At 37.2% G+C, this 26,296-nt stretch overlaps 1 protein-coding gene across 6 annotated transcripts in view; it reads right to left on the bottom strand.

Moving 5' to 3' along the window:
- Window positions 1–26,296, bottom strand: part of aplp1 (amyloid beta (A4) precursor-like protein 1) — a 120,882-nt gene that overhangs the window by 36,005 nt on the left and 58,581 nt on the right. For all 6 annotated transcript variants that reach the window (XM_062063177.1, XM_062063180.1, XM_062063178.1 and 3 more), the window contains exons 2-6: window positions 12,430–12,609; window positions 10,634–10,763; window positions 8,786–8,898; window positions 1,021–1,208; window positions 640–941 (exon numbers count right to left, since the gene is read on the bottom strand). In XM_062063177.1, coding sequence (XP_061919161.1) covers window positions 640–941; window positions 1,021–1,208; window positions 8,786–8,898; window positions 10,634–10,763; window positions 12,430–12,609 — 913 coding nt within the window. The remainder of the gene's footprint in view (window positions 1–639; window positions 942–1,020; window positions 1,209–8,785; window positions 8,899–10,633; window positions 10,764–12,429; window positions 12,610–26,296) is intronic.

The following is a 26,296-nucleotide window of genomic DNA, read 5'->3' as shown; positions in this document are numbered from 1 at the left end:
AATATTAAAGCTAATATAAAAAATAGTATTAAAATAAAAATAAGTATAGTATAAAAATAGTTTCATATTTATTTAATTTAATATTTATTAATTAATCAGTTTTTATCAATAGAATTTGCAATTTTAGGGACATCCTGTATAACAAAAAGTAGTGTGGGATTTCTATTGTTGTGAGATCACATGAACACGTTTTGCTCCATCTACAAGTAATAAATAACCCCTACCTTGCATAGTTTCAATAAGCAGAATGACTCAATATATTCCACTGCAGTAAGTCAAAGCACTTGGGTACGCATAGTACTTGTAGACTTGTCATAGAATGAATGCGATTGTAGGATCTGAGCTGAGGATGTCGTTGTGGCTTGTGCAGCCCTTTGACACACTTGTGATTAAGGGCTATATAAATAAACTTTGATTGATTGATTGCTCCTCCTATCACTTATTAATAAAAATTGCAGCATGAACTGGTATAAATAAACGGGACTCAAAATAAAGGAAAAGTTAGTGCAGTGTTATAAAGTGATGGCGTAAGTAAACACGCTGCAGTACAGATGAGGAGTGTGTTCACATACTGATACGTTTCACTTATAGATGCTCCAAGGTGAATTAAAGCGTTTAAAAAAAAAAAAGAATGAGTACCGCCGTCTCCTTTCAGAGGTGCCGATGTTGTTGGCTTGTAGTTTTTCTCGTAGGACGAGTCCATATAGTCCGAGGTCTGGTAAGGACCAGAGTCAATGGGGTATTCGTATTTCTCTGGGTTTCTCACAGCTATCGGCTCCTCCTCATCCTCCACCTCCACCGGCTCATCATCAACCTCGTCCTCATCCTCTTCTTCCTCTTCGTCATCTTCCTCCACCACCTCATCGTCCTCGTCCTCCATGTCTGTCTCGTACAAATCTGAGTCGGGGGACGGACTAGGGGTGGGTGTTGTCACCTTGATGCTGTGGAAAACACAAGGCTTTTAATTCATGATCGTGAATCATAACATCTTCCATGTCGGATCTCTCAATGGCGTCTTACAGGGAATTGAGTGTTCCGGCATTCTGGGAAGTCTGGTGTCCAGTAAGGAGTTCTCTCTCCTCCAAGTCTGCTTTGCTGCTGGAACTGCTTCTACCAGGACAGCACACGTACTCCACGCCACGGAAATTTTCTCCACAAGGCAAAAGCATTCCATAACTGTGGAGCTCCAGATTGTCTGCAGTGCACGCCTTCAGGAGAAGAATAAGCAGACGTCGTTAATTTTTAAGATGTATGGCTCTTTGGAGGGAGCCGGATCTTAAGGGAAGCACTCCCTTCAAAAGACTGGCTCGTCCTAATATTCAATTTTTTATTTTATTTTCAAGTATGAAGGAAATAGTCACTGGTAGCAGACTTGGATCAGAATAATTCAAATTTACACATTCCACCAATGTCTACTTTTTGAATGGGATTTAATCTGAAACAGTAATAATGATTAAAATTGGTGTATGTTTTCATTGTAAATATTATCCAATATCGCATATACCAGTACAGAAAAAAAATTAAGATAATAAATAGGAATAATATTTGTACATGTATATGAAAAGTACAGCTGTGAATCTATGTATATATCTATGTGTAAGTATGTATATATATATATATATATATATATATATATATATATATATATATATATATATATATATATATATATATATATATATATATATATATATATATATATATATATATATATATATATATATATATATATATATATATCAGTGACGTGCAGACAGGGGAGGCAGGTGAGGCGGGGCCTCACGTGCCATCATGGAAAGAAAAAAAATGTAAAAAGAAAAATAAATTAATTAAATTGTTATATGTATCCAGTGATTATACTATAAAGTTATTTTCCATTTAACTTCACCAGTTTTAGATTATTTTTATTCAAAATCGCTGAATTTTCACATTTGCCGTTCAAATACTGAGAAGAGACTTGCGGTGAGTCACCAGCCAGTTGAGCCTCACCATGGATTGCGCAATGACTCGGCTAACTGCTGGCCTGCTGTGCAGTGAGACCGTATTGCTATATGAAATATATTATAAATTTCCATAGTTTAGCTAGCTGAGGTATATAATGTACAGTGTATTTTGTCATGTGTGTAACGTATTTCTTGTGCTGAGCAATCATAAAACAGCTGCGAAGACGCACTGGGTGAGGCTCGCAGTAATCCCGCCTCCTGGTGGTAGAGGGCGCTAGTGATCCCAGAGATCATTCTTGCGACTTCTCGGCTGCACAAGAAGTGACAACAAACAGCAACAGTTAGCAGCGATCGTTTATTTTTTCCTCTCGCCTGGACTTTTAACATGGAGGATTACATATCTAAAATAAAACAGTTTTCTAAACTGGACTTTCAATCGAAGAAGGAGGTAATAATTAAAGGAAGATCTCCATCGAGACAGAGAGACTTTTAAAACTGAAGAAAGATAAGGAAGACTTCTATAAACAAGTTATCAATGCATTTGTTCAAAAGGAGCGGCGCATTGACTTCATTTATAAGTAAAGGTAAGACCATAATAAAACATTTTTTTATTAAATGTGCTTTTTTGTGTGGTACAGTTTGTATGTGTAAAGTTAAAGTACCAATGATTGTCACACACACTAGTTGTGGTGAAATTTGTCCTCTGCATTTGACCCATCCCCTTGCTCACCCCCTGGGAGGTGAGGGGAGCAGTGGGCAGCAGCGGCGCCGCGCCGCGCCCGGGAATCATTTTTGGTGATTTAACCCCCAATTCCAACCCTTGATGCTGAGTGCCAAGCAGGGAAGAATGCTGGTATGAGCTTTTAAACATAACCCGTTAACTGCTGCCAACCAAATGGTGAATAAGATACTCTTTAGGGTTCATATGATTGTAAATCTGACTTTGATGAAGTCAGTGCCTCACCAGCCATGAACCTCACCGCACGTCACTGATATATATATATATATATATATATATATATATATATATATATATATATATATATATATATATATATATATATATATATATATATATATATATATATATATATATATATATATAACCATTTTGTGGAATAGCCTTCATTTCTAAGAACAAGAATAGACTGTCGAGTTTCAGATGAAAGTTCTCTTTTTCTGGCCATTTTGAATGTTAATTGACCCCACAAATGTGATGCTCCAGAAACTCAATCTGCTCAAAGGAAGGTCAGTTTTGTAGCTTCTGTAACGAGCTAAACTGTTTTCAGATGTGTGAACATGATTGCACAAGGGTTTTCTAATAATCAATTAGCCTTCTGAGCCAATGAGCAAACACATTGTACCATTAGAACACTGGAGTGATAGTTGCTGGAAATGGGCCTCTATACACCTATGTAGATATTGCACCAAAAACCAGACATTTGCAACTAGAATAGTAATTTACCACAATAGCTATGTATAGAGTGTATTTCTTTAAAGTTAAGACTAGTTTAAAGTTATCTTCATTGAAAAGTACAGTGCTTTTCCTTAAAAAATAAGGACATTTCAATGTGACCACAAACTTTTGAAAGGTAGTATATATATATATATATATATATATATATATATATATATATATATATATATATATATATATATATATATATATATATATATATATATATATTATACACGCACACACATACAGTATATATGTATACAGTATATATTTATATATGTGTGTGTGTGTATATATATGTATATATTAGGACTGTCAAAGTTAACGTGATAACACGTTAACTATAAATTTGAATAACGGCACTAATTTTTTTAACGGGCGATTAAAGCACACTTTTGACCCTTAAGCCGTGCCTTAACGGGGCAACTTGGTTGCAGTTCACTTGCTACTGATGAGCCACAAGCGAGCAGAAATGGACAAAGCAAAGTCTACCTTATGGAATTATCAGGTTCAACGCCATGGCAAGTTGTTCTCCCGACAAGAAAAGACTATTTTTCGCTTTGAGAAGAGGCGACATCCCTGCAGCAAACACCTGCTGTGCGCGTATTTCGGGTGGGTAGTGCCTCACTTCCGTGTTCAGATTACGATTTAGGTGCAGTGATAACATAACATTTCTATTGTTACTGTGACTGATTTAGTTAGTAAGATGACATAAAAGCTCAACGGAAATGAAGACGGTCGGCAGGAAGTCGAAAGGAGACTTTTTTTTTTTTACAGCAAACCGTCAATCCGACATCAAAAATGACAAAACACTTTCTCAAACCAATCACACTTTTCCGGCTTTAAAATAAAAGCGCTACGCTATACATCCGGTTTAACTGCATTTACAACATGAAAATGTCTTACATTACGATCATGCTTTGTCAATAGGGATGGGCACCGACCGAAACCAGCTGGTACTATCGGGCACCGATTCACGTAAGATCCAGCAGTGCCATGTTTCGGTGCCTGGGTTGCACGTCACGTCACGTCTGTTTGAATTAGCACTTGCGAGTGGGAGTAGTTCAATCCCGGGCTCGGGATCTTTCTGTGTGGAGTTTGCATGTTCTCCCCGTGACTGCGTGGGTTCCCTCCGGGTACTCCGGCTTCCACCCACTGCCAAAGACATGCACCTGGGGATAGGTTGATTGGCAACACTAAGTTGGCCCTAGTGTGTGAATGTTGTCTGTCTATCTGTGTTGGCCCTGTGATGAGGTGGCGACTTGTCCAGGGTGTACCCCGTCTTCCGCCCGAATGCAGTTGAGATAGGCTCCAGCGACCCCAAAAAAGGGACAAGCGGTAGAAAATGGATGGAGTGGCGAGTACTTGCTAGCACTTGAGAGGAAAACAGGCGATTTCGAAGCAGACACGCTCTTAGTAATCTTGCAGCCCATCAATGTTTCATGACTAAAACCCAACCATGCCAAATAGAAAATGCTCTAAAGTGTGTCTCGTCTTTTCCAAATGCGATGCAGATTACGCTTGCTGTAATATTTCTGATGTAAAAATCAAGGCAAGTGGCGGGAATTCTTCCAATCTGAGGAAGCAACTGGTTAAACACAGGATTTTTCTCATGGCAAGAGTGCAGCCAAGTTAGATGTACGGCAGCAACTCCCGCATTTGGAACCTTTAGCGACTCAGCCAAAGCCAACAATACGTGGGAAGAAATTATGTAAACATTTGATGCCGATAACAGCAACATCATCACCCTCTAAAAAGCCTAGTGTATAAAAATACATTAGCTTTGCATTTTAACTATTAATAGTTATCATAATCAGCTTGGTTCCTTGTACTGTACTTTGTAATGGTAATGGTAATGTTTTGCTTCACTTTCATTTGTAGTGCAATACTTTTGAAAAAAAAATTCTGGCTGGCTGAAATATTATGTCAATTATTTTATAACATGTTTTGGTTGAGTCCTCAATGTTGCCCGTCCTCTTAAAAGGGGAGGGGGTGTCGCACTAATATACAATGAAAACTATAATTTTACACCTAACCTAAATAATAAATATAACTTGTTTGAGGTGCTCACTATGAGGTTTGTCACACCGCTACCTCTCGACCTGGCTGTTATCTACCGCCCCCCTGGGCCCTATTCCGACTTTATCAGTGAATTCTCAGAGTTTGTTGCTGATCTAGTGACGCACGCCGACAATATAATCATAATGGGGGACTTTAATATCCATATGAATACCCCATCGGACCCTCCATGCGTGGCGCTCCAGACTATAATTGATAGCTGTGGTCTTACACAAATAATAAATGAACCCACGCATCGCAACGGTAATACAATAGATCTAGTGCTTGTCAGGGGTGTCACCACCTCTAAAGTTACGATACTCCCGTACACTAAAGTAATGTCCGATCATTACCTTATAAAATTCGAAGTTCTGACCCATTGTCAACAAACTAATAATAATAATAATAACTACTATAGCAGCCGCAACATTAATGCTGCCACAACGATGACTCTTACTGACCTACTGCCTTCGGTAATGGCACCATTCCCAAATTATGTGGGCTCTATTGATAACCTCACTAACAACTTTAACGACGCCCTACGCGACACCATTGATAGTGTAGCACCGCTAAAGCTAAAAAGGGCCCCTAAAAAGGCGTACCCCATGGTTTACAGAAGAAACTAAAGCCCAGAAATTATCATGTAGAAAGCTGGAACACAAATGGCGTGCGACTAAACTTGAGGTTTTCCATCAAGCATGGAGTGATAGTTTAATAACTTATAAACGCATGCTTACCTCAGCTAAAGCTAAATATTACTCAAATCTCAGCCACCTCAACAAAAATGATCCTACATTTTTGTTTAGTACAGTAGCATCGCTAACCCAACAAGGGACTCCTCCCAGTAGCTCCACCCACTCAGCAGATGACTTTATGAATTTCTTTAATAAGAAAATTGAAGTAATTAGAAAAGAGATTAAAGACAATGCATCTCAGCTACAACTGGGTTCTATTAACACAGATACGACTGTATATACAACGGACACTGCCCTCCAAAATAGTTTCTCTCTCTTTGATGAAATAACATTGGAGGAATTGTTAAAATGTGTAAATGGGACAAAACAAACAACATGTTTACTTGACCCAATTCCTGGGAAACTTATCAAGGAGCTTTTTGTATTATTAGGTCCATCAGTGTTAAATATTATAAACATATCACTTTTCTCAGGCACTGTTCCCCTAGCATTCAAAAAAGCGGTTATTCATCCTCTACTCAAAAGACCTAACCTCGATCCTGATCTCTTGGTAAACTACCGGCCGGTGTCCCACCTTCCGTTTATCTCGAAAATCCTCGAAAAAATTGTCGCACAGCAGCTAAATGAACACTTAGCGTCTAACAATCTCTGTGAACCTTTTCAATCCGGTTTCAGGGCAAATCACTCTACGGAGACAGCCCTCGCAAAAATGACTAATGATCTATTGCTAACGATGGATTCTGATGCGTCATCTAGGTTGCTGCTTCTTGATCTTAGCGCCGCTTTCGATACTGTTGATCATAATATTTTATTAGAGCGTATCAAAACACGTATTGGGATGTCAGACTTAGCCTTGTCTTGGTTTAACTCTTATCTTACTGACAGGATGCAGTGTGTCTCCCATAACAATGTGACCTCGGACTATGTTAAGGTAACGTGCGGAGTTCCCCAGGGTTCGGTTCTTGGCCCTGCACTCTTTAGTATTTACATGCTGCCGCTAGGTGACATCATACGCAAATACGGTGTTAGCTTTCACTGTTATGCTGATGACACCCAACTCTACATGCCCCTAAAGCTGACCAACACGCCGGATTGTAGTCAGCTGGAGGCGTGTCTTAATGAAATTAAACAATGGATGTCCGCTAACTTTTTGCAACTCAACGCTAAGAAAACGGAAATGCTGATTATCGGTCCTGCTCAACACCGACATCTATTTAATAATACCACCTTAACATTTGACAACCAAACAATTAAACAAGGCGACTCTGTAAAGAATCTGGGTATTATCTTCGACCCAACTCTCTCGTTTGAGTCACACATTAAGAGTGTTACTAAAACGGCCTTCTTTCATCTCCGTAATATCGCTAAAATTTGTTCCATTTTGTCCACAAGCGATGCTGAGATCATTATCCATGCGTTCGTTACGTCTCGTCTCGATTACTGTAACGTATTATTTTCGGGCCTCCCTATGTCTAGCATTAAAAGATTACAGTTGTTACAAAATGCGGCTGCTAGACTTTTGACAAAAACAAGAAAGTTTGATCATATTACGCCTATACTGGCTCACTTGCACTGGCTTCCTGTGCACCTAAGATGCGACTTTAAGGTTTTACTACTTACGTATAAAATACTACACGGTCAAGCTCCTGCCTATCTTGCCGATTGTATTGTACCATATGTCCCGACAAGAAATCTGCGTTCAAAGAACTCCGGCTTATTAGTGATTCCCAGAGCCCAAAAAAAGTCTGCGGGCTATAGTGCGTTTTCTATTCGGGCTCCAATACTATGGAATGCACAACACACAGAAGGCAATTTTTTTTTTCATTAAATCATGTTTGTCCTTTTTGTGTTGAGCTGTTTAAAAAGCCATCATTTTTAAAACACATTAATTTAAAGCAAACTAATTGTCCGTTCATGGTGTTAAAACGTAAAAATTATTTGTCTAGGGTACACTTATTAATGATGAAAAATTATATATATGCGATTAATCACGATAATTTTGAGTTAACTATGAACAAAATGCGATTAATTGTGATACAATATTTTAATCATTTGACAGCCCTAATATATATACCTTAATGTACAGTATATCTATATCAATGTATGTGTATAGTATATATGAATATATATATATATATATATATATATATATATATATATATATATATATATATATATATATATGTATATATATGTGTGTCAGTATGTATATATGTATAATTTTTTAATTTAAAAAATGATGAATAGAATTGGAATAAATAAGAAATTGATGCCAATCTATTTTTTGCAGCACTCCTAACAATCAAAGTATAAATAAATTAATTAATTAATCAATAAATAATGAACATATCAATAAAAAAACTGAATAAAAATCAAATCAAGATACACAATGTACTACATTATTTGTTGTGTGTACACCTGAACTACTTTGCAAATCAAATTAAAATTCTGCTATGTTTCCTTTAACTATATGATTTATTATCCAGTCGAGTCAGGCGGTGCTCACATGTCTGGAAAATTTGTATATACTGAATAATGGCTGGTCAAAGGATTTGACACGTTTGCAAACGTCACATCTCTAGTTGGTTCCCAACACACGTCAAAGCTTCCACATGCATCATGTATCTCACCTCCTTTGCAATATTGTGCCAGTACACATAACTCTCACAGGCATCCATCTGCTCCTGGTGGAGGAAACGACATCGGTCTGGAACCAGCAGGGCCTCGCTCACATATTCACCTTCTGCACCAACAGGAAAATAAACAGAGAGGTCGGCGTCACGTCCATGTTTTCATCAGGTCTAAACCGCAAATGCGACATTCTAAGCAAGTCTTGTTGTTATCAGCCACGTCAAAGTGGGAAGTTGTACCACGGCCCCAAAGACAGGATGGGGGGTGTGTGGGGGGGGGCCTAGGCTTATGTAAAGTTTGATGATTTGAATATGTAATTTATTAAAAAAACATCATAAATGTTAATATAAAATTAATACAGCTGTGAAAGTTCAATAATAAGGTTGCTTAAATTAAATTAACATAGTCTAAGACAACCTACAACACCCCCATTCAAAAATACGAAAGTGTTCATTCCTCCTGGATAGCGGAAAACCGAACTTCGAACTCTTCACTCAACACAGACGTCATGAGTTATGTCCTTAAAATTCACCTTTAAGCATTTTGTATCAAGTATGAGGTGATAGAGGAAAGGTAAAAATATAATACATCTATATGTGGCACAATGGCAGCATAGGAGGAAGTTATGTACAGGTTTCACTTTTGCATCTCATTGTCCATACAGTAACTGTGGTGCGTTCAAAGACCCTTGATTAAAATTACAAACAGAGGTGTCACTCGTTTTTAAAGACAGGGGGAGACCAACTCCCAAGAGATGCACTAATAGTAATATAATCTTAATAATAATGATGTGTAATTAGGATTTTGATTATCTAGTGATATTTTACTTTACGCTCTCAAGTAAAGGAAAACTTGACAAAATTATAATCACATTCAAGTGAATAATAACAAAAAACTAAAACTAAATATATTCACATCCGAATCGAGAATTTAATTAATTCAAATTCTAAATAAATGTATAATCATTAAGAATTAATTTAAACTTTTTTTATTTATTTATTATTTTTAAGAATCTTTTTTGTATTCAAAATATTTAACTACTATTATTGCTATTATTATTTTTGATTCAGGTGCGTTTATACATTTTTGGTTTTCCTTTTTTATTTTATTTTATTTAATTAATTATTATATTTGTATGTTTTCTCAGTTGCTCTGTAAATGTATAAAGTAAGTTATAAGTAAGTATAGTATAAGATAATAAGTAAGTAAGTTTTGGGCTAGGGTTGCTCATTTTCTTTAGTTTTTAGTCTTTAGTCTTCTTAGATCGCCACTAGATCAGAATGCACTGTTCAGTATCGTGGCCACTGATTGGCTCAGCTTCAGGCAGCGTTACTATATTGGTTAAAATATTGTAAAGGTGACTAAAGGATGTTATTCCATGTCTAGAGGGCTCTTATAATGTTGTAAAATGTATTTAGAAGTTTGTAAACAGGTTGTTTATGCTCTAGCTAAGGAAATTTGATGTGTAATGAATGATTCATATACTTCAAGGAAATTCATGTATCGCAGTTATGTCTGGAACCAATTAACAGCGATGAATGAATGACAACTGTCGGATCAATGTCGATAAGGGCAAATATTTAAAGCTCCAATCTGGTTATCATATTGGAAGTGAAAAAGTTTTATCCGGACACCCTTAATGTTCATTAAGGTTTGCACCTGCTGCACGGTAGTATGAGTTGTTTGTCGACTGTCCACATACTATATCAGGATTTTTGACGGAGTCTTGGTTGCCAAGAAGGAAACAATACTGACCCTCTAGCAAGTTCTTTGATTCATAAGACTTGCAGGATATCTGAAGTTATGCATTTGGATGCTTAAAAGTCATCGGTGCGTGCGGTTCTTACCTAGGCAGCGATAGGGCACCACTATGAAGGGGCGGGCCTGACAGTGGCTCCAGCCTTTCTTACACCAGTAAGGGATGTTGACGGGACTTTTGGCCTCCTCCACGTGGGAGATGGATAGCGCTGGGTACATCTGGACGTGCGGGTCCATGCAGAGATGTGATAGAAGGACGAGGCAGAGCAGAGGGAAGACAAGAGGAAGGAAAGAGGGGGCATTTGTTTAAAGGACAGGAGGGTCAAACAGTACTTGTGTGTAGGAAGAGGACGACACGAGGGATGACTCATGCACCTTTGCAAAACCATGCAAGACCTCATTAGACATAACCCTATTAGCGTATTAATACTTTCTTTTAAAGGGTCACACCAATGTTGGCAATAATATATTGTATTCAATGATAAAACGACAAAAAGAACATGTTCTTGCCTGCTTTTTTTTCATAACTGCTATACCTAATATGGCCAGAAGATGGTGCTTGATTGCCAATTCCACTACATTTTTAAGGAATGTATGTGTTGTATGCTCCATACACATACAAAGCAAAAAGAATAATTATGGTTAAAAAAAAATCACATTGCACAGAATATTTCAACAGATCAGCATCATTCTACTGTATTTATACATCTATATTTAAATATATAGAGCTGATAGGGCAGGTGTCAGACAGAGAAAATACACACAAGTATTTTTTGTTGATCACTACATAATATTTGCTTCATTTAGATCACAGGTGTCAAACTCAAGGCCCGTAGGCCATATCTGGTCCGCCACATCATTTTATGTGACCCTCTTAAGCCTGGAATTAATATGCGTCTTTTTTTTTTTACTAAATGTATTCAACTTTCCACAAAAAAAATACATTGTACTGCATGCAATTTTATATATTTTAATCTTGATCTAAAATTGCAACAAATGTTATGTTGTCATATGTTCAAAACATTTGTTTTCAGTTTAAATCAAAATAGGTACTTAAATACTGTATCTGCTTGAGTCAAAATGTTAAAGCAAGTTATCCACCAAATTTTACACTGTAAAAAAAAAATAAAAAAAATACAGTAAAAAAAAGTGCATTGTTTCATGATAAAAAACATAAAAACTAGTATTGGTTATTTATATACAGTAATACAACGTAAAAACCACAACCGTAGATTTTACAGTAAAAACATTGGTACTGTTTTTTCCATTTTCATTAATATGCTGTAAAAAACTAAAACATTGTACATTTTACAGTAACATTTTAGCAACTGAGCTGTTTTTTAACTGTAAAATTAACAAGGTTTTTTTTTTGTGTATGAAAAATATATTTATTTATAATTAATAAATAATTGTGTAAAAACATCATGAGGCAATTTATAGTTGGATATTATTCACGAATACAGACGGCCCTCTAAGGTCAGCCATAATTGTCATGTGGCCCTCAATGAAAATAAGTTTGACACCCCTGATCTAGATCCGAAATGGTGTCGACTCCAGTAGTGAAATGATTCATATGGCTCCATACCTAGGTGGATCTTGCGTGAGAGGAAGAGGGGGATTAATAATTTTGAAATGCAGTCTGCTGAAAATGATGGAAAGCGGCATTTTACATAGGAACTGACGCTGTGGTCAAATTTGGAATTGCCAGAAAAAACACTTTTAAGATTTTCAACACTTTACTGCCATCTGGTGACTAAAGTGGATAGTGCACCCCCCCAACCCCAATTCGTCACGTTTCATGTGTCGAATTAAACCGTGATGGATGGGGCCATATGAATCCCCTTCCTGCTGTACATTTGCACATATTTTGCAGCAAATTGCTTACCTCCTGACAATAAGACAGAATTTCTGTCGGATCTTTAAAGCAGTCCTTGCGGCCTTGAGGATCTGGCTCCCACTGGCCCATCTGCGGGTTCATGTGCAAGAGCTGACGGCCACAGAACATCGCAATCTGCGGTTCTGCCACCTGGGGACCAGGCCCGTTCACCTCGCTGATGGCCAGGCCCTGTAGAGGAGAGGCGAGGAGGATGAGTCGATACAAACCAAGTGACAGATAATCGTGATCCAGGGATAATTGTTAGATGCACTCCAGCAATAAACCCGGAGAATCGAGGCCGATACCAAAACAGAAAAGTTCAGCTAATGCACAGGAGAATTGAGCAGGCTTTAAAAGGATATTGACAAACCTCACAGCCAAGAAAGATCTATGACTCACAGTTTAAAAAAAAACCCTCTTAAGTTAATGGCTAGAAAAGCCATTCATTTTATACTGCCTGTTTTGCTGGGAGGCAGCGTGGATGTAAATAAACAAGATCTAATAAATATGCCCTATATAAAATATAGCTTCCTCTACAATCCCTTAAAGGCATCCTTCTTGGATGTTGTTATTGATCGTGGAATATGGTGCCTCTGCCTAGGGAGGACCCTGGGGAGCGCACACTAAGAAACAAACAGGGAGTCAGGTGTTAATTTAAGCTCATTGACCGTTGAGCCGCTTCACTACATTAACAGCACAGCTCAGAGGAAGGAGAAAGACTGGAATCGGAACAAACAAAGACTCAGGCTGCATTCAGAGATACATTTTGGGGGGGGGTTACATTAATACAGGCACCAACAATAACATTGCCTACTGGTCATCATTTGAGGGTGACAGTAACTGCATAGCGTTTGCTCAGCTTTCACATTGCTATTTTTGTCATGGAATCAGAGGTTGCACAGTATTTGCAGAAAGCAAAGATAAGCTTTTGTGATGCAAATATTGCAAACCAAAATGCTACATCTGTTGAATAGGTTGTTTTTATATTCAGCTTTTTTTTAAATTAGCTTAGATTTCAGAAAAAGTTAAAACAATATACTTTTAAAGACCGGCACGGACGGACACACACACACACACACATCAGAGAGACATCACTTCCTACCAGTAAATATTGAAAGGGTAAAAGAAAACACATTTTTGGGTGTAATAATAGATGATAAAATAAATTGGAAATCTCATGTAAAAAATATACAACATAAAGTAGCAAGAAACACGTCAATAATGAATAAAGCAAAACATGTTCTAGACCAAAAAAATCACTCCATGTTCTTTACTGCTCGCTAGTGTTACCATATCTGAGTTATTGTGTAGAAATATGGGGAAATAACTACAAATGTGCGCTTCATTCACTAACTGTCTTATAAAAAAGATCAATTAGAATAATACAAAATGTTGGATATAGACAACATACAAACCCTTTATTTATTAAATCACAATTATTGAAATTCAACGATTTGGTGCATTTGCAAACAGCTAAAATGATGTACAAAGCAAACTATAACCTGCTACCCAAGAATGTACAACACTTCTTCTCAACAAAAGAGGAGAAATATAACCTTAGAGGAAAATCTAATTTAAAACATTTGTATGCTCGTACAACACTTAAAACCTTTAGCATATCTGTATGTGGAATTAAATTATGGAATGGATTAACCAAAGAAATCAAACAAGGCAGCAATATGATTCAGTTTAAGAGACTGTTCAAACTACAAGTGTTCACAAAGTACACAGAACAAGAATTAGGATGAACATCTTCAACCCTTTTTAAAAAAAATTTTTATTGACACAAAGATTATTTATGTATTTAATATTTGTTTGCTTACTATGGTATATTATTTGTTTATTATTCATTTGTTCACTGTTCTGTTACAGAGAACAAAGCCATTGGATAAAATTGCTATGGTATGAAAAGGGGTAGTATTAAATAAACTCTGCTTCTTCCTACTCCTTTTCGGACGTGCTGTAATGAAACAACTGGAGTTGTGTGATGCATTACATTGTATCGTATGCATGTTCGAAATAAACTGAAACTGAACTGAACTGAACCAGTGTTGAAAGTAACGGCCAATATTGTTTTCCAGTTCCGGGAAAATCTAATAAATAACTAATTCAAACGTTACCGTGCCGTTACCAACAGTGGAATGTCAATGTGGCTCTGATAACCAACAGCTGTTAGGCGTTAGTATCATACGGATGTGAATATCGCGAACGAGTCAAAACTCTTGAAAGGCTCTCTCAAATGAGCAGTGAGAACCGATTCAGACACAACTGGATGCAGCCGAAGTCAACAATAAAAACTTGACAATAGTAACATAGGTTACGACAGTTTACAATATTAAGTCCTATATAACATTCATTGACTATCACAGATAAGTATTACTTCATGTATATCTACAAAGCAATTATGAAGTGTACAATTAAGTCAGATTTTTCAGACCAGTACGTATATATAATCTACATGTGTTTGTTTTTTTTACCATTGAGATGTATTATTTTTTTCTAATAGCTTTCTTTCTTTCACACTGGATGTGAACTTAAGTTAAACATGTACATGTTGCGAATGAATAACCAGTAAAAGACACCGACAAAGGGTAAATTAAATATAAGCTTTATGATGCTACATGATATTCTTTATGTAACGTGTTAAACATGTCTGGAACAAATAAACCAGAACCAGAACCATTCAAAAATCTAAGAATATAGCCAACATGTTCTCACAGTAGTTGCAACTGGTAATCAGCTGTCAGTGTCACTTAGAAGAGTCGATCAAAAGACTTGACTCGTTCGTGAACATCCCATCTCCACAATGCACTTCCTACTAGCACACTAGCTATCATCCGTTGTGCACCACACTTCTGTTTGTTGTACTTTATTATTGCAACATATAAAATAAAAAATATATAATATAAAACTATAAGATATATTAAGTTTTGTTTTGTTTGTGATTATTTTTCTTTACTGGAAGAGGCGGCAAAGTGACTCTTCACAGTAAAGTTTGCCAATCTATGGTCTAGATGTGCAACATATACTACTGACCCCCCAAAAAACAGAAGCAATAACAATTGTATTCAATCCTACGAATGTCCAGCAAATTTCTTTAAAACATTTGCTGAACCGCTACTGTTTTGGAGGCCAACTTGTATAAGTCACGCAAAATTGTCACTTACTCCAACATACAGTTTATCATGATGTCCCGGAGCAAAGTTTGTCCGTGTTAATTAAAAAAACAACTAATCTCATCTTTCAATGGCACTACAAAGATAAATCAATTTTTATTTTATTTAATTTTTTTACATATTTGACAGTTTTTCAGAGAAGTAACACAATAATTACTTTTTCTGGTAAAAACATTTGTTCAGGCTGCAATTTAATATTTTTTGTGACTATAGTTACCTTTTTAGCGATTAATTTGGCAATTTCTGTTTTCAACACTGTTTCTTTTTTACTTTCAACATGAATTAACAGGTTTTGAGTCCTTAAATTCTACTGATAGAGAGTTTTTTGCATTTTCTGTATTTAAATTTTTTTTATGTTTTATGGCCTTTTTGTAAAACATTACTGTGTTTTATGATGGGAAAAAACAAATGTTTGCAATATTTAAAATTAAGCGGCAGAGTGGAATAATAGAGGTTACAGGCTTGAATAAGTCGGTACTGTAACTCATGACAACATTGATTTTAATACAGTCGACAAAAATATAATTTTTACAGTGTATACTGAGCTAGAATGCGAGAGAAAGCAGGCAGGAATTGGTTGAGTTTATTGAGTTCAAAAAAGTATTTTATATATATATATATATATATATATATATATATATATATATATATATATATATATATATATATATATATATATACAGTACAGGCCAAAAGTTTGGTCACGCCTTCTCATTTCAATGCATTTTCTTTATTTTCATGACTATTTACATTGTAGATTGTCACTGAAGGCATCAAAACTATGACACCTGTGAATTAAAAAACAGTTCAGGTGACTACCTCTTGAAGCTCATCGAGAGAATGCCAAGAGTGTGCAAAGCAGTAATCAGAGCAAAGGGTGACTATTTTGAAGAAACTACAATATAAAACAGGGTTTCAGTTATTTCATCTTTTTTTGTTAAGTACATAACTCCACATGTGTTCATTCATAGTTTTGATGCCTTCAGTGACAATCTACAATGTAAATAGTCATGAAAATAAAGAAAACACATTGAATGTGAAGGTGTGTCCAAACTTTTGACCTGTACTGTGTGTGTGTGTGTGTGTGTGTGTATATATATATATATATACCCGGTATATATATATATATATATATATATATATATATTTATAAGGGGTGCAATTAAACCAAAACAATATTTGCCTGTTTTTCAATCAACAAGAATATGATTTATTTGGTTTTAATGGAAAAAGCAAGCTAATATACTAGGATTACAGTCTGTTAAAAAAACTGTATTTATAATGGAAGTCAATGGGGGTTCTTAAGTGAAAATGTACATTTTATTTTCATATCCTATTCCAACAATGTTGAAATCAAAAACAAAACGCAATTTTATTTTAAAAACTTGTACAAAAAAAAACTCCATGGCGAAATTTTACGCCGCCAACCTCCAAACTTGAGCAATAATATCACATTAGGAACACATGTAACGCCAGTTTTGGGGCCTAGGTGTGCACAAAGGTTAAACAAACAAAATGTTGCTTAGGGCCACACCGGGGTCCAAATGATGGCGTTCACACTTGACAAAACAAACTGTACCGGCAGAGCAAACGCACCAGAGTTTGTTTTCTCCAAACCAAACATGGCAAGTGTGAATGCACCCAAAAGCTCTGGGAATACAAATCAGTGTTGCACCTTTGTATTGCCACCATTCTTTCATGTGAGCAGACGGATTCGAAGCGATAGAGCAAAAGATGACAGAGCGGCTGGAAGAACCGCTGAGCCAATTAGAAAAAAAAGTTCCCTCAAGGGAGAAAGTGAGAAGAAAAAAAATATGAGAGTGATGCCTGATCAAAGGGAAGTGCTGCCTGGGCCGACTGCAGCATAAATGTTTGAAGTCCTGATTAAAATTCATAGCAAATCATAAAACCTTTTGACTGGTTTGTACAATAGATGTAATAAGCCATGTTCATTTTAAGCATTCTTGGTTTTTGCCCGTCTTTGCCAATTTTTTCTTCCGAACGACTAATTTGCTGGAAAGCATTTTACTTACGGTGCAAGCTCCAAAGTAGAACACAACCTTGTCTTGGATAATAGTTGACTTCCAATTTGTTGTAATTTCATAATAGGGTTGTACAGTATACCGGTATTAGTATAGTACCACGATACTAATGAATCATATTTGGTACTATACCGCCTCTGAAAAGTACCGTTCCCCCACCCCCGCGCTCCTGTCGTCGTCACGTCGTGTCATTGCTGGTTTACGAGCATGGGAGCATGTTCGGCAGCGCACAATCATGGAGTACTTACAAACAGACACAGTGTGTAGACAGAAAAGGGAGAACGGACGCATTTTGGCTTAAAAACTAAAAATAAAGGTGAAGTTATAACACTTAAAACGCCCTCAGGAAGAGGTGCTTTAAGACATTGGTCCCCAACCTTTTTGTAGCACACATGATTTGTAGCAATCATGTGTGCTTACGGACTGTATCCCTGCAGACTGTATTGATCTATATTGATATATAATGTATATATTGTGTTTTTTATGTTGATTTAATTTAAAAAAATAAAAAAAAAATACTTTTTTTACCAATCGGTCCACAGACCACACACCGTAGCTCACCAGCGTAAACAAACGCCATTGGTGGATCTACACCTAACATCCACTGTAATGATACCAAGTACAGTAGCGTATCTAGTCGATACTACTATGATTACGTTGATATTTTTTGGCATCACAACATCTTCTTTTTTTAATTTTTATGTATGTTATGTTTATAAACTCAGGAAATATGTCCCTGGACACATGAGGACTTTGAATAAGACCAATGTATGCTCCTGTAACTACTTGGTATCGGATTGATACCCAAATTTGTGGTATCATCTAAAACTAATGTAAAGTATCAAACAACAGAAGAATAAATTATTATTACATTTTAACAGAAGTGTAGATAGAACATGTTAAAAGAGAAAGTAAGCAGATATTAACAGTAAATGAACAAGTAGATTAATAATTAATTTTCTACCACTTGTCCTTAAATAAGAGAATGATAAATGACACAATATGTTACTGCATATGTCAGCAGCTAAATTAGGAGCCTTTGTTTGCTGACTTACTAATAAAAGACAAGTTGTCTTGTATGTTCTCTATTTTATTTAAGGACAAACTTGCAATAAGAAACATATGTTTAATGTACCCTAAGATTTGTTGTTAAAATAAAGCAAATAATGCAATTTTTTGTGGTCCCCTTTATTTAGAAAAGTACCAAAAAGTATTGAAATAATTTTGGTACCGGTAACGGTACCAAAATATTGGTATAGGGACAACACTATTTCTTAACAACTTATCTCATAGGAAAAGCACATGCAGCGTTAATACGTACTAATGCTCACTAGACTAGTCTCTGAAGTTGTATTTTGTTTGATTAGTTCTGAAAGTGTCGCCCGCATTTCACTATTGCACTCTACTTGGAAGCAAACATCTTTGTAATGTTTTCATTCATCTCCAACGAGAAATTTGTCAAAATGCTTAGAATTTCAAAATTCCAGACGTAGATCAATTTTAACATCATAGCAACAATAACTTATGTAAATGTTGCCTCTGCCAAGTAAGAAATCTCATAGGTGAGTATTTTTCTGTGTGATTATTTTTTACAGTGAGTGCACAAGATTACACAAAACCACAGAGAAATTTAGAGGAATGGTGACAAATCTACCTCCAGATTAAATGTGAATATAGGAATGTTTAGTGCAGGGGTGTCAAATGTACGGCTTTTATCCGGCCCGCTAAATGATTTTGGTAAGTATAAAAATTTACTGACATTTTTTAATTAAAGAAACTGCTCTTCTAAATGTGTCCACTAGATGTCGCAATAGCAATTATTTGTATCCCCTACTGCAGGAGTGCGCATGACTTCAGAGGGGGCGGAGCTATGTGCCCGGTTAAGATAGAGCAGTGGTCCCCAACCACCAAGCCGCGGCCCGGTACCGGTCCGTGGATCGATTGGTACCGGGCCGCACAATTTAATAATAAAAAAATAAATAAAATATATATATATATATATATATATATATATATATATATATATATATATATACATATAATTATTTTTTATTTATTAAATCAACATAAAAAAACACAAGATACACTTACAATTAGTGCACCAACCCAAAAAACCTCCCTCCCCCATTTATTCATTCACACTCATTCGCACAAAAGGGTTGTTTCTTTCTGTTATTAATATTTCTGGTTCCTACATTATATATCAATATAGATCAATACAGTCTGCATGGATACAGTCCGTAAGCACACATGATTGTGTTTCTTTATGACAAAAAAAAAAAAAATATATATATATATATTTTTTTTAAAATACCAACTGCCAGTCTGCAACCAGATGTGAAGTCACGCGCAACAAAGGTATTGAAATATGGCATGTTTGATATTACGTAAATTGGTCTCTGGTAGTAGGGGACCAAAGTCCGTCAGTCCTTTTAAAAGTACCTAATTTGGCACCCATCCCTATTGTTGACTATTTGTCTATTACCTGACCGCTTCTATGTTAGCTACCTCTCTTTGCTTATAATGTATATTTTCTGCTGGATCTACTCTTTATTTTATGCTGCCCTTTTTTTTGCTGCAGCTGTTACATATACTGTAATATTGTACATGGTAATTGGGATTTGTTGTATATTATATAATAATATAATATAATATAATATAATATAATATAATATAATATAATATAATATAATATAATAATACAATATATCAGTATATGTTATATACTGTATATATAATATATAAATATTACATATATGTTATATTTTCTATTGCTACTATGGTACATTTTTAGTCTACTTTACACCTATCCTTTTCGCCCTCTTTTTGTGCCCTTGTGTGCGTGATCCTTTTCATTCTTTGTAACTGAGCTACTGTGTGGAACAATTTCCTTTGTGGATCATTAAAGTTTGTCTAAGTCTAAGTCTAAGTCTATTATTATGTGTATGTCTGTGCAAGGCTCTGTTATATCTAACTTCACCAAATGGTAGCCGTAAAAAATGATAAAAGTTAAAAAAAGCACTTGGTTAAACCCACTCAAAGAGCTTTAATAAGACAGGAAAGACTGCTGTTTTTAACAACGTCCAATGTCCATCCATCCATTTTCTACCGCTTGTCCCTTTTTGGGGTCGCACCAACGATTAACTCCACATGTGTATTTTGATAACACTTTAGTATGGGGAACATATTCACCCTTAATTAGTTGCTTATTGACATGCAAATTAGTAACATATTAGCTCTTAATTAGTCGTTATTAAGTACTTATTATTGCCTTATTCTGCATGGCCCTAACACTAACCCCAACCCCAACCCTAGCCCTAACCCTAACCAACTCTTCTTCTTTATGCCTAACCCCAACCCCAACCCCAACCCCAATCCTAACCCTAACCAAATAACTCTAAATTAAGTCTTTGTTACTTACAATATGTTCTCCTAGTGTCCAAATAACTCTTAATTAAGTCTTTGTTACTTCGAATATATTCCCCATACTAAAGTGTTACCTGTATTTTGTATTCACTTTCTGTGTATTTTTGTATATTTTTCCACTCTTCATGTCGCGACATGAGCTGCCGTGCAAAAAAGACGTGCTGTGCTTAGACCAGTACCGGTCCGTGCATCAATTGGTACCGGGCCGCACAAGAAATTAAAAAATAAAAATACATTTTTATTTTTTATTAAATCAACATAAAAAACACAAGATACACTTACAATTAGTGCACCAACCCCAACCCCCCCCCCCCCCCCCCATTCACACTCATTCTGGTTCCTACATTATATATCAATATAGATCAGTACAGTCTGAACACATGATTGTATTTTTTTATGACCAAAAAAAAAAAAAAAAAAAAAGTTTTATTTTTTTTAAAATACCAATTGACCCCCCCCCCCCCCCCAAAAAAAAAAAAAGGTTGGGAACCACTGGCTTAGAGGAAACAAGAAAATAAACATGTCTTGCTGTGGACACGTTTGCCTTTGTTTGTCATTTGGGCTTTCCAACCATCCTGCATTTTAAAATAACTCAGCCTTGCTGCCAATAATAAAGCTTTTCTGGCTGCTCTCCTCCTTTTGGCAGGCGATCCTCATCTCACGCCAGCTCCCTTGCAAGTCGCTGCTCATCACATCAGCTTTCAGCCAAATTTAAATGTGATATAAGTGCATGTTTGATTTTTATTGACTACGTAGTGTTGCTTCGGGGAACGCTTGCTTAAGGAGAAGTTTTGCTGAGGTGGCTGTCCTGCGAAGCTGCTGAGCTAACGTCTGTGCAAGTATCTCTTCGGTGCGGGGAAGGTCAGCGCCACGAAGAAAAAGTACTTCCGGATATTTGAGCAGATAACCTGGCCGCTCCCTGCGGTCCAAGCGCTCTCATTCCGCCTGCTCTCCACGAGTGCACTTGCAGAAAATCAATGCAGGGCGACTGCAACTGTATCAGCACACTCCCCCCCCCCGATCAATAGGAGTCCATCAGGAGCAGCATGCGCCGACCTCCACGACAACAAGGCTGTTCTCCGACCAGATTAGATGTCCCTGTCACGATAAGCGTGAATAGCAAGTAGTGCTTTTAAAAAAAAGCTCACTTTTGTTTGTTTTTTTCTCAGCTTGTGGCGCTCAGTGCACCGCTCATGTTTGAAAGTCTCCTGCTGTTTTGTGACCCAATTTGGAGTTAAATCACATCCATCTTTTCCTAATGCTGCTCTGCAAGCGCCGTGCAGCACAAAAACATCACGCAGAGAAAACGAACACAATACGCGGCATAAGTGTGGGATGTGTTCCATTATGTCTTCAATGTGAAAGATCATTTGCGTTGTGCATTTAGGGTCGGAAGCTGAAATGCCAAAAATGGGGTATTTTACATCCAGACATTGTGCGTAGCAACAACCATGTTTGTCTGCCTATCATTGCGCGGAATCAAGAGCCGGGAAAAAAAAGAATCCCACACTTTGTTGACTCAATTTCTGTGTTTTTGTGCAATGTCTAAGGCAGTGGTTCTTAACCTGGGTTCGATTGAACCCTAGGGGTTCGGTGAGTCGGCCTCAGGGGTTCGGCAGAGCCTCCGCCGCGGAGGTCAAGACACGCCCGACTCATCGTGTAAATAAAAACTTCTCCCTATCGGCGTATTATGGATACCCCCAAACAATGTTCCCTCTAATTTTCCATGTGTGAGCAAACGCAAAAACTCCTTGAGCATTCGGTGGAGCACATGTGGTCACACCTGCAGCACACCTGTCCCAAACCTGACTAAATAACAAGTTAAAGGTTTTATTATTGTAATCAAATGACAACAGTCATTTCCATGAGATTATTTTCTAATATAAGTGTTTCAGCCCACTTACAATGACTATAACATTGTTTTTCATGAGCTGTGTACTAGTATTATATGTCTGGGTGGGGGGGGTCCTACTTTGGAAATAATGTGTACCCCTTTCAGATATCACATTTAGTTTCCACTAAAACATTCACGTGTTGCACAATGAGATGTAAACATGGGATTATGTGTACATTCCTGTATCTTTCTGTTTGTAAAATATATATCTATTAGTATTTCTTTAATATAATAACATCATTTTATGAATACGGTTCGGGTTCGGTGAATGCGCATATGAAACTGGTGGGGTTTGGTACCTACAACAAGGTTAAGAACCACTGGTCTAAGGCCCCGTTTACACTAAGCCGGATAAGGTCATCCAGGGTAAATCTCACCTAACCTTATCCGTGTCCACACACAACAATGCCACCGTTTAAGACCCCTGCCCCCCTCCGTCCGCTGGCGTAACACGACCTAGTACGCATGCGCGAAAAGTGCGCACGTCATAGTCACCTCCAGTGTTGCTTTGTGTGCAAGTTCTTAAATTAAATTTAACTTATCTGAACAATATCCAGTGTTGTGGTATTTCAATTAACTGGAATCCAGTGTGCTGTGGGGCCCTATTGTAGTGAATCACACCTGAGCCATCATAAATTAATCAAATCTTTATTAGACACGTAAACCTACTCAGTGGCCTAGTGGTTAGAGTGTCCGCCCTGAGATCGGTAGGTTGGGAGTTCAAACCCTGGCCGAGTCATACCAAAGACTATAAAAATGGGACCCATTACCTCCCTGCTTGGCACTCAGCATTAAGGGTTGGAATTGGGGGTTAAATCACCAAAAATGATTCCCGGGCGCGGCACCGCTGCTGCCCCTCTGCTGCCCGCTGCTCCCCTCACCTCCCAGGGGGTGAACAAGGGGATGGGTCAAATGCAGAGGACAAATTTCACCACACCTAGTTTGTGTGTGTGACAATCATTGGTACTTTAACTTTAACAATGTGGTGAAGAACATTTTACATCAATCAAACTAGAGATCTAGATATCTAGTCAGGACACTCCTCACTCTTTTGCCTTCACCTTCATTGTCCATTCGTTTTTGGTGAGTTTATATACTCTGGACCTAGACGTTGAGTCTGCGACATACATGGCGGACAATAACTGATACAGTCTGCTTTGCCAGTCCAAAAGCATTCGCTGTTTTCCGTAGTTAGTCTTCCCTCGTCGACCAGGTAATACAAAGCACACGCTACCTTTTTTATCACATCCACGGGAGCTCGCATTCTCGTTGTCTCTCCTTCGACAAATGGACAAAGTTTTTTGCTAAGTAGAATCATAGCTGACCTGGACATTGGAAAGTTCTCTTGCCGTCTGAGATGTGTTGTATCCGAAATAGCTGCAATCGCTTTCTCTTAAGGTATTCATGTGTGATTTCCACAAGCGTCTGTACATGTAGAGGAAGGAGAAACACGGCATGTCTGGATTACTCGCCTCCATATTTCCAGTGGTTAGCTCCGAGTTACGAAACTACTTTACTATGAAGCTGGCTGCGGGGCGTTCTTTCTGACGTCATTTCCTGTGTGGGGTGCAGTCTTTCTGGCGTCACTTCGTCTCCGAACTCAGTTTGTAGACGATCAATGAGTCCATACAAAGCTAAGAGCCGGAGATTCAAGAAATACACGGCGCACTCAGCCGTGTAAAAAATTGTCCGAGGAGGGGGACCTTAAATGCTGGTTTAGTGTGGCTGTAAAGGGGCTTGGACTAAATAATTATTTGTTTAAGGGGTTAAACGACTTAGTGTAGACATGGCCTAAGACTACAAAATAATCCACCAGGGAGCCAAAGAAAGTTGCATGTTAGCATTGCGCTGTGGGTTAGCGCAGTCATGACAGTGTGACGTGTTGTGCTGAGTTTGGATGCAACACCAGTGTCAGCACTTTGATAAAGAGGGTGAGAAACACGGTTTGATCCAAGAAAGAGCTCGTAGCAAAGTATGAGGGTGGCATCCGTTTGTCTTTCCTCGGATCTCTCACTGTTCATCACCGCCTTCGCCAACAAGAGTCTTTAGTAAAAGTAGAAGTGAGGATTTCTGTCATGATTTTACAGAGGGTGAATACGGGGCCAATTGTACAAGTTTTTAGCTTATTTCTGCTGCTTTTCATTAAAAATTTACTTTAGGTTATGTTTATTGTTTTTTCTTTTGTTTGATTTTATTGAATGAATTAAAAAACGGAATCGGAAATTATCTCTCATGACAATTCTTATTAGTTTCTTGTATTTAGTTTTTTGTTTCCATTTCCTATCTGCCTCCCCATGCTTTAAATGCCAGCCCTGTCCTCTGAATTTGTATTTTTCTCTTTAATGTGTTGCTTTGTTTTGTAATTAAAATGTGCTTAGCTTTCGCTATGCTTCCTGTGCATCTCCCTGCTGCACTATTTCTTTGTTTTTGTTATCAAATACATTTTCACCTACGCTAGGCCTGCCGTCTCTGCATCCCGGAGTTCAGACCACTACCAGACCGTAACAGAGTTCATTCATAAATTTGTATGTATTTCACATTGTTTTCTGCATGTAAAGCTACATTTTTTCCCTACAAAATGTTTTATTTTCATATTTTTGGATGGCTAAAAATGTATAGTCGGATTTTAATTATCACAGTACTTAAATTGCTTCCGTTTTTGTACAATTCAATCTGAACTTTTGGAATGGATTACATTCGAAAAGCAAGATACCACTGCATCAATAGTCACACTTTTTTGTCATACTAAAAAAAATGCCACAGAGGTTGTGCCTAAGCTCCAATGTGCCTAAAGCCATCAGCAAGTCTTATGTGTCTGCAATTACATTACAAGCCTTCTAAGGGTGAGTAGTTTTACTTTATTTTAGTTTTATCAAACAATGCAATTTGTTTTTATAATGGTTAGTGATTACTTAAAACTGTTACGTTCTGGGTTGACATTGTTGGTCTGGAACCCAGGGTGCAGACACAGGAGGCAAAGTGCAGGTAAAAAAAACATTTTATTGGGAAAACAAAAAAGTAGTGCAGCAGGGAAATGCATAAACAAGCAACGAGGCACAAGAAACATGGGAAAAACTGTGCAGCACGTTGAGGTACAAATCAAAACAAAAATGATGAGAAGCATTCTGAAAGGCCATCAGGGACAGGTGAGGGAGCCAGCACTCAGACAAAAGAAGTGCTGGCAAATGGAGGCAAACAGGAACTGGACACAAAAACAAGAGTGATAGACAGGAAATAATACTAAATACAAGAAACTAATAATAACTGTGATGTGGGATCATGACAAAAGAGATACAATATGATGTATTTGTTGTTCCACCCAAAAAGTACAACAAAAC

Source organism: Entelurus aequoreus, linkage group LG11 (genome assembly GCF_033978785.1).
Source record: "Entelurus aequoreus isolate RoL-2023_Sb linkage group LG11, RoL_Eaeq_v1.1, whole genome shotgun sequence".
In the NCBI taxonomy this organism is placed as follows: domain Eukaryota; kingdom Metazoa; phylum Chordata; class Actinopteri; order Syngnathiformes; family Syngnathidae; genus Entelurus; species Entelurus aequoreus.
This window is presented reverse-complemented; position numbering and strand designations above follow the sequence as displayed.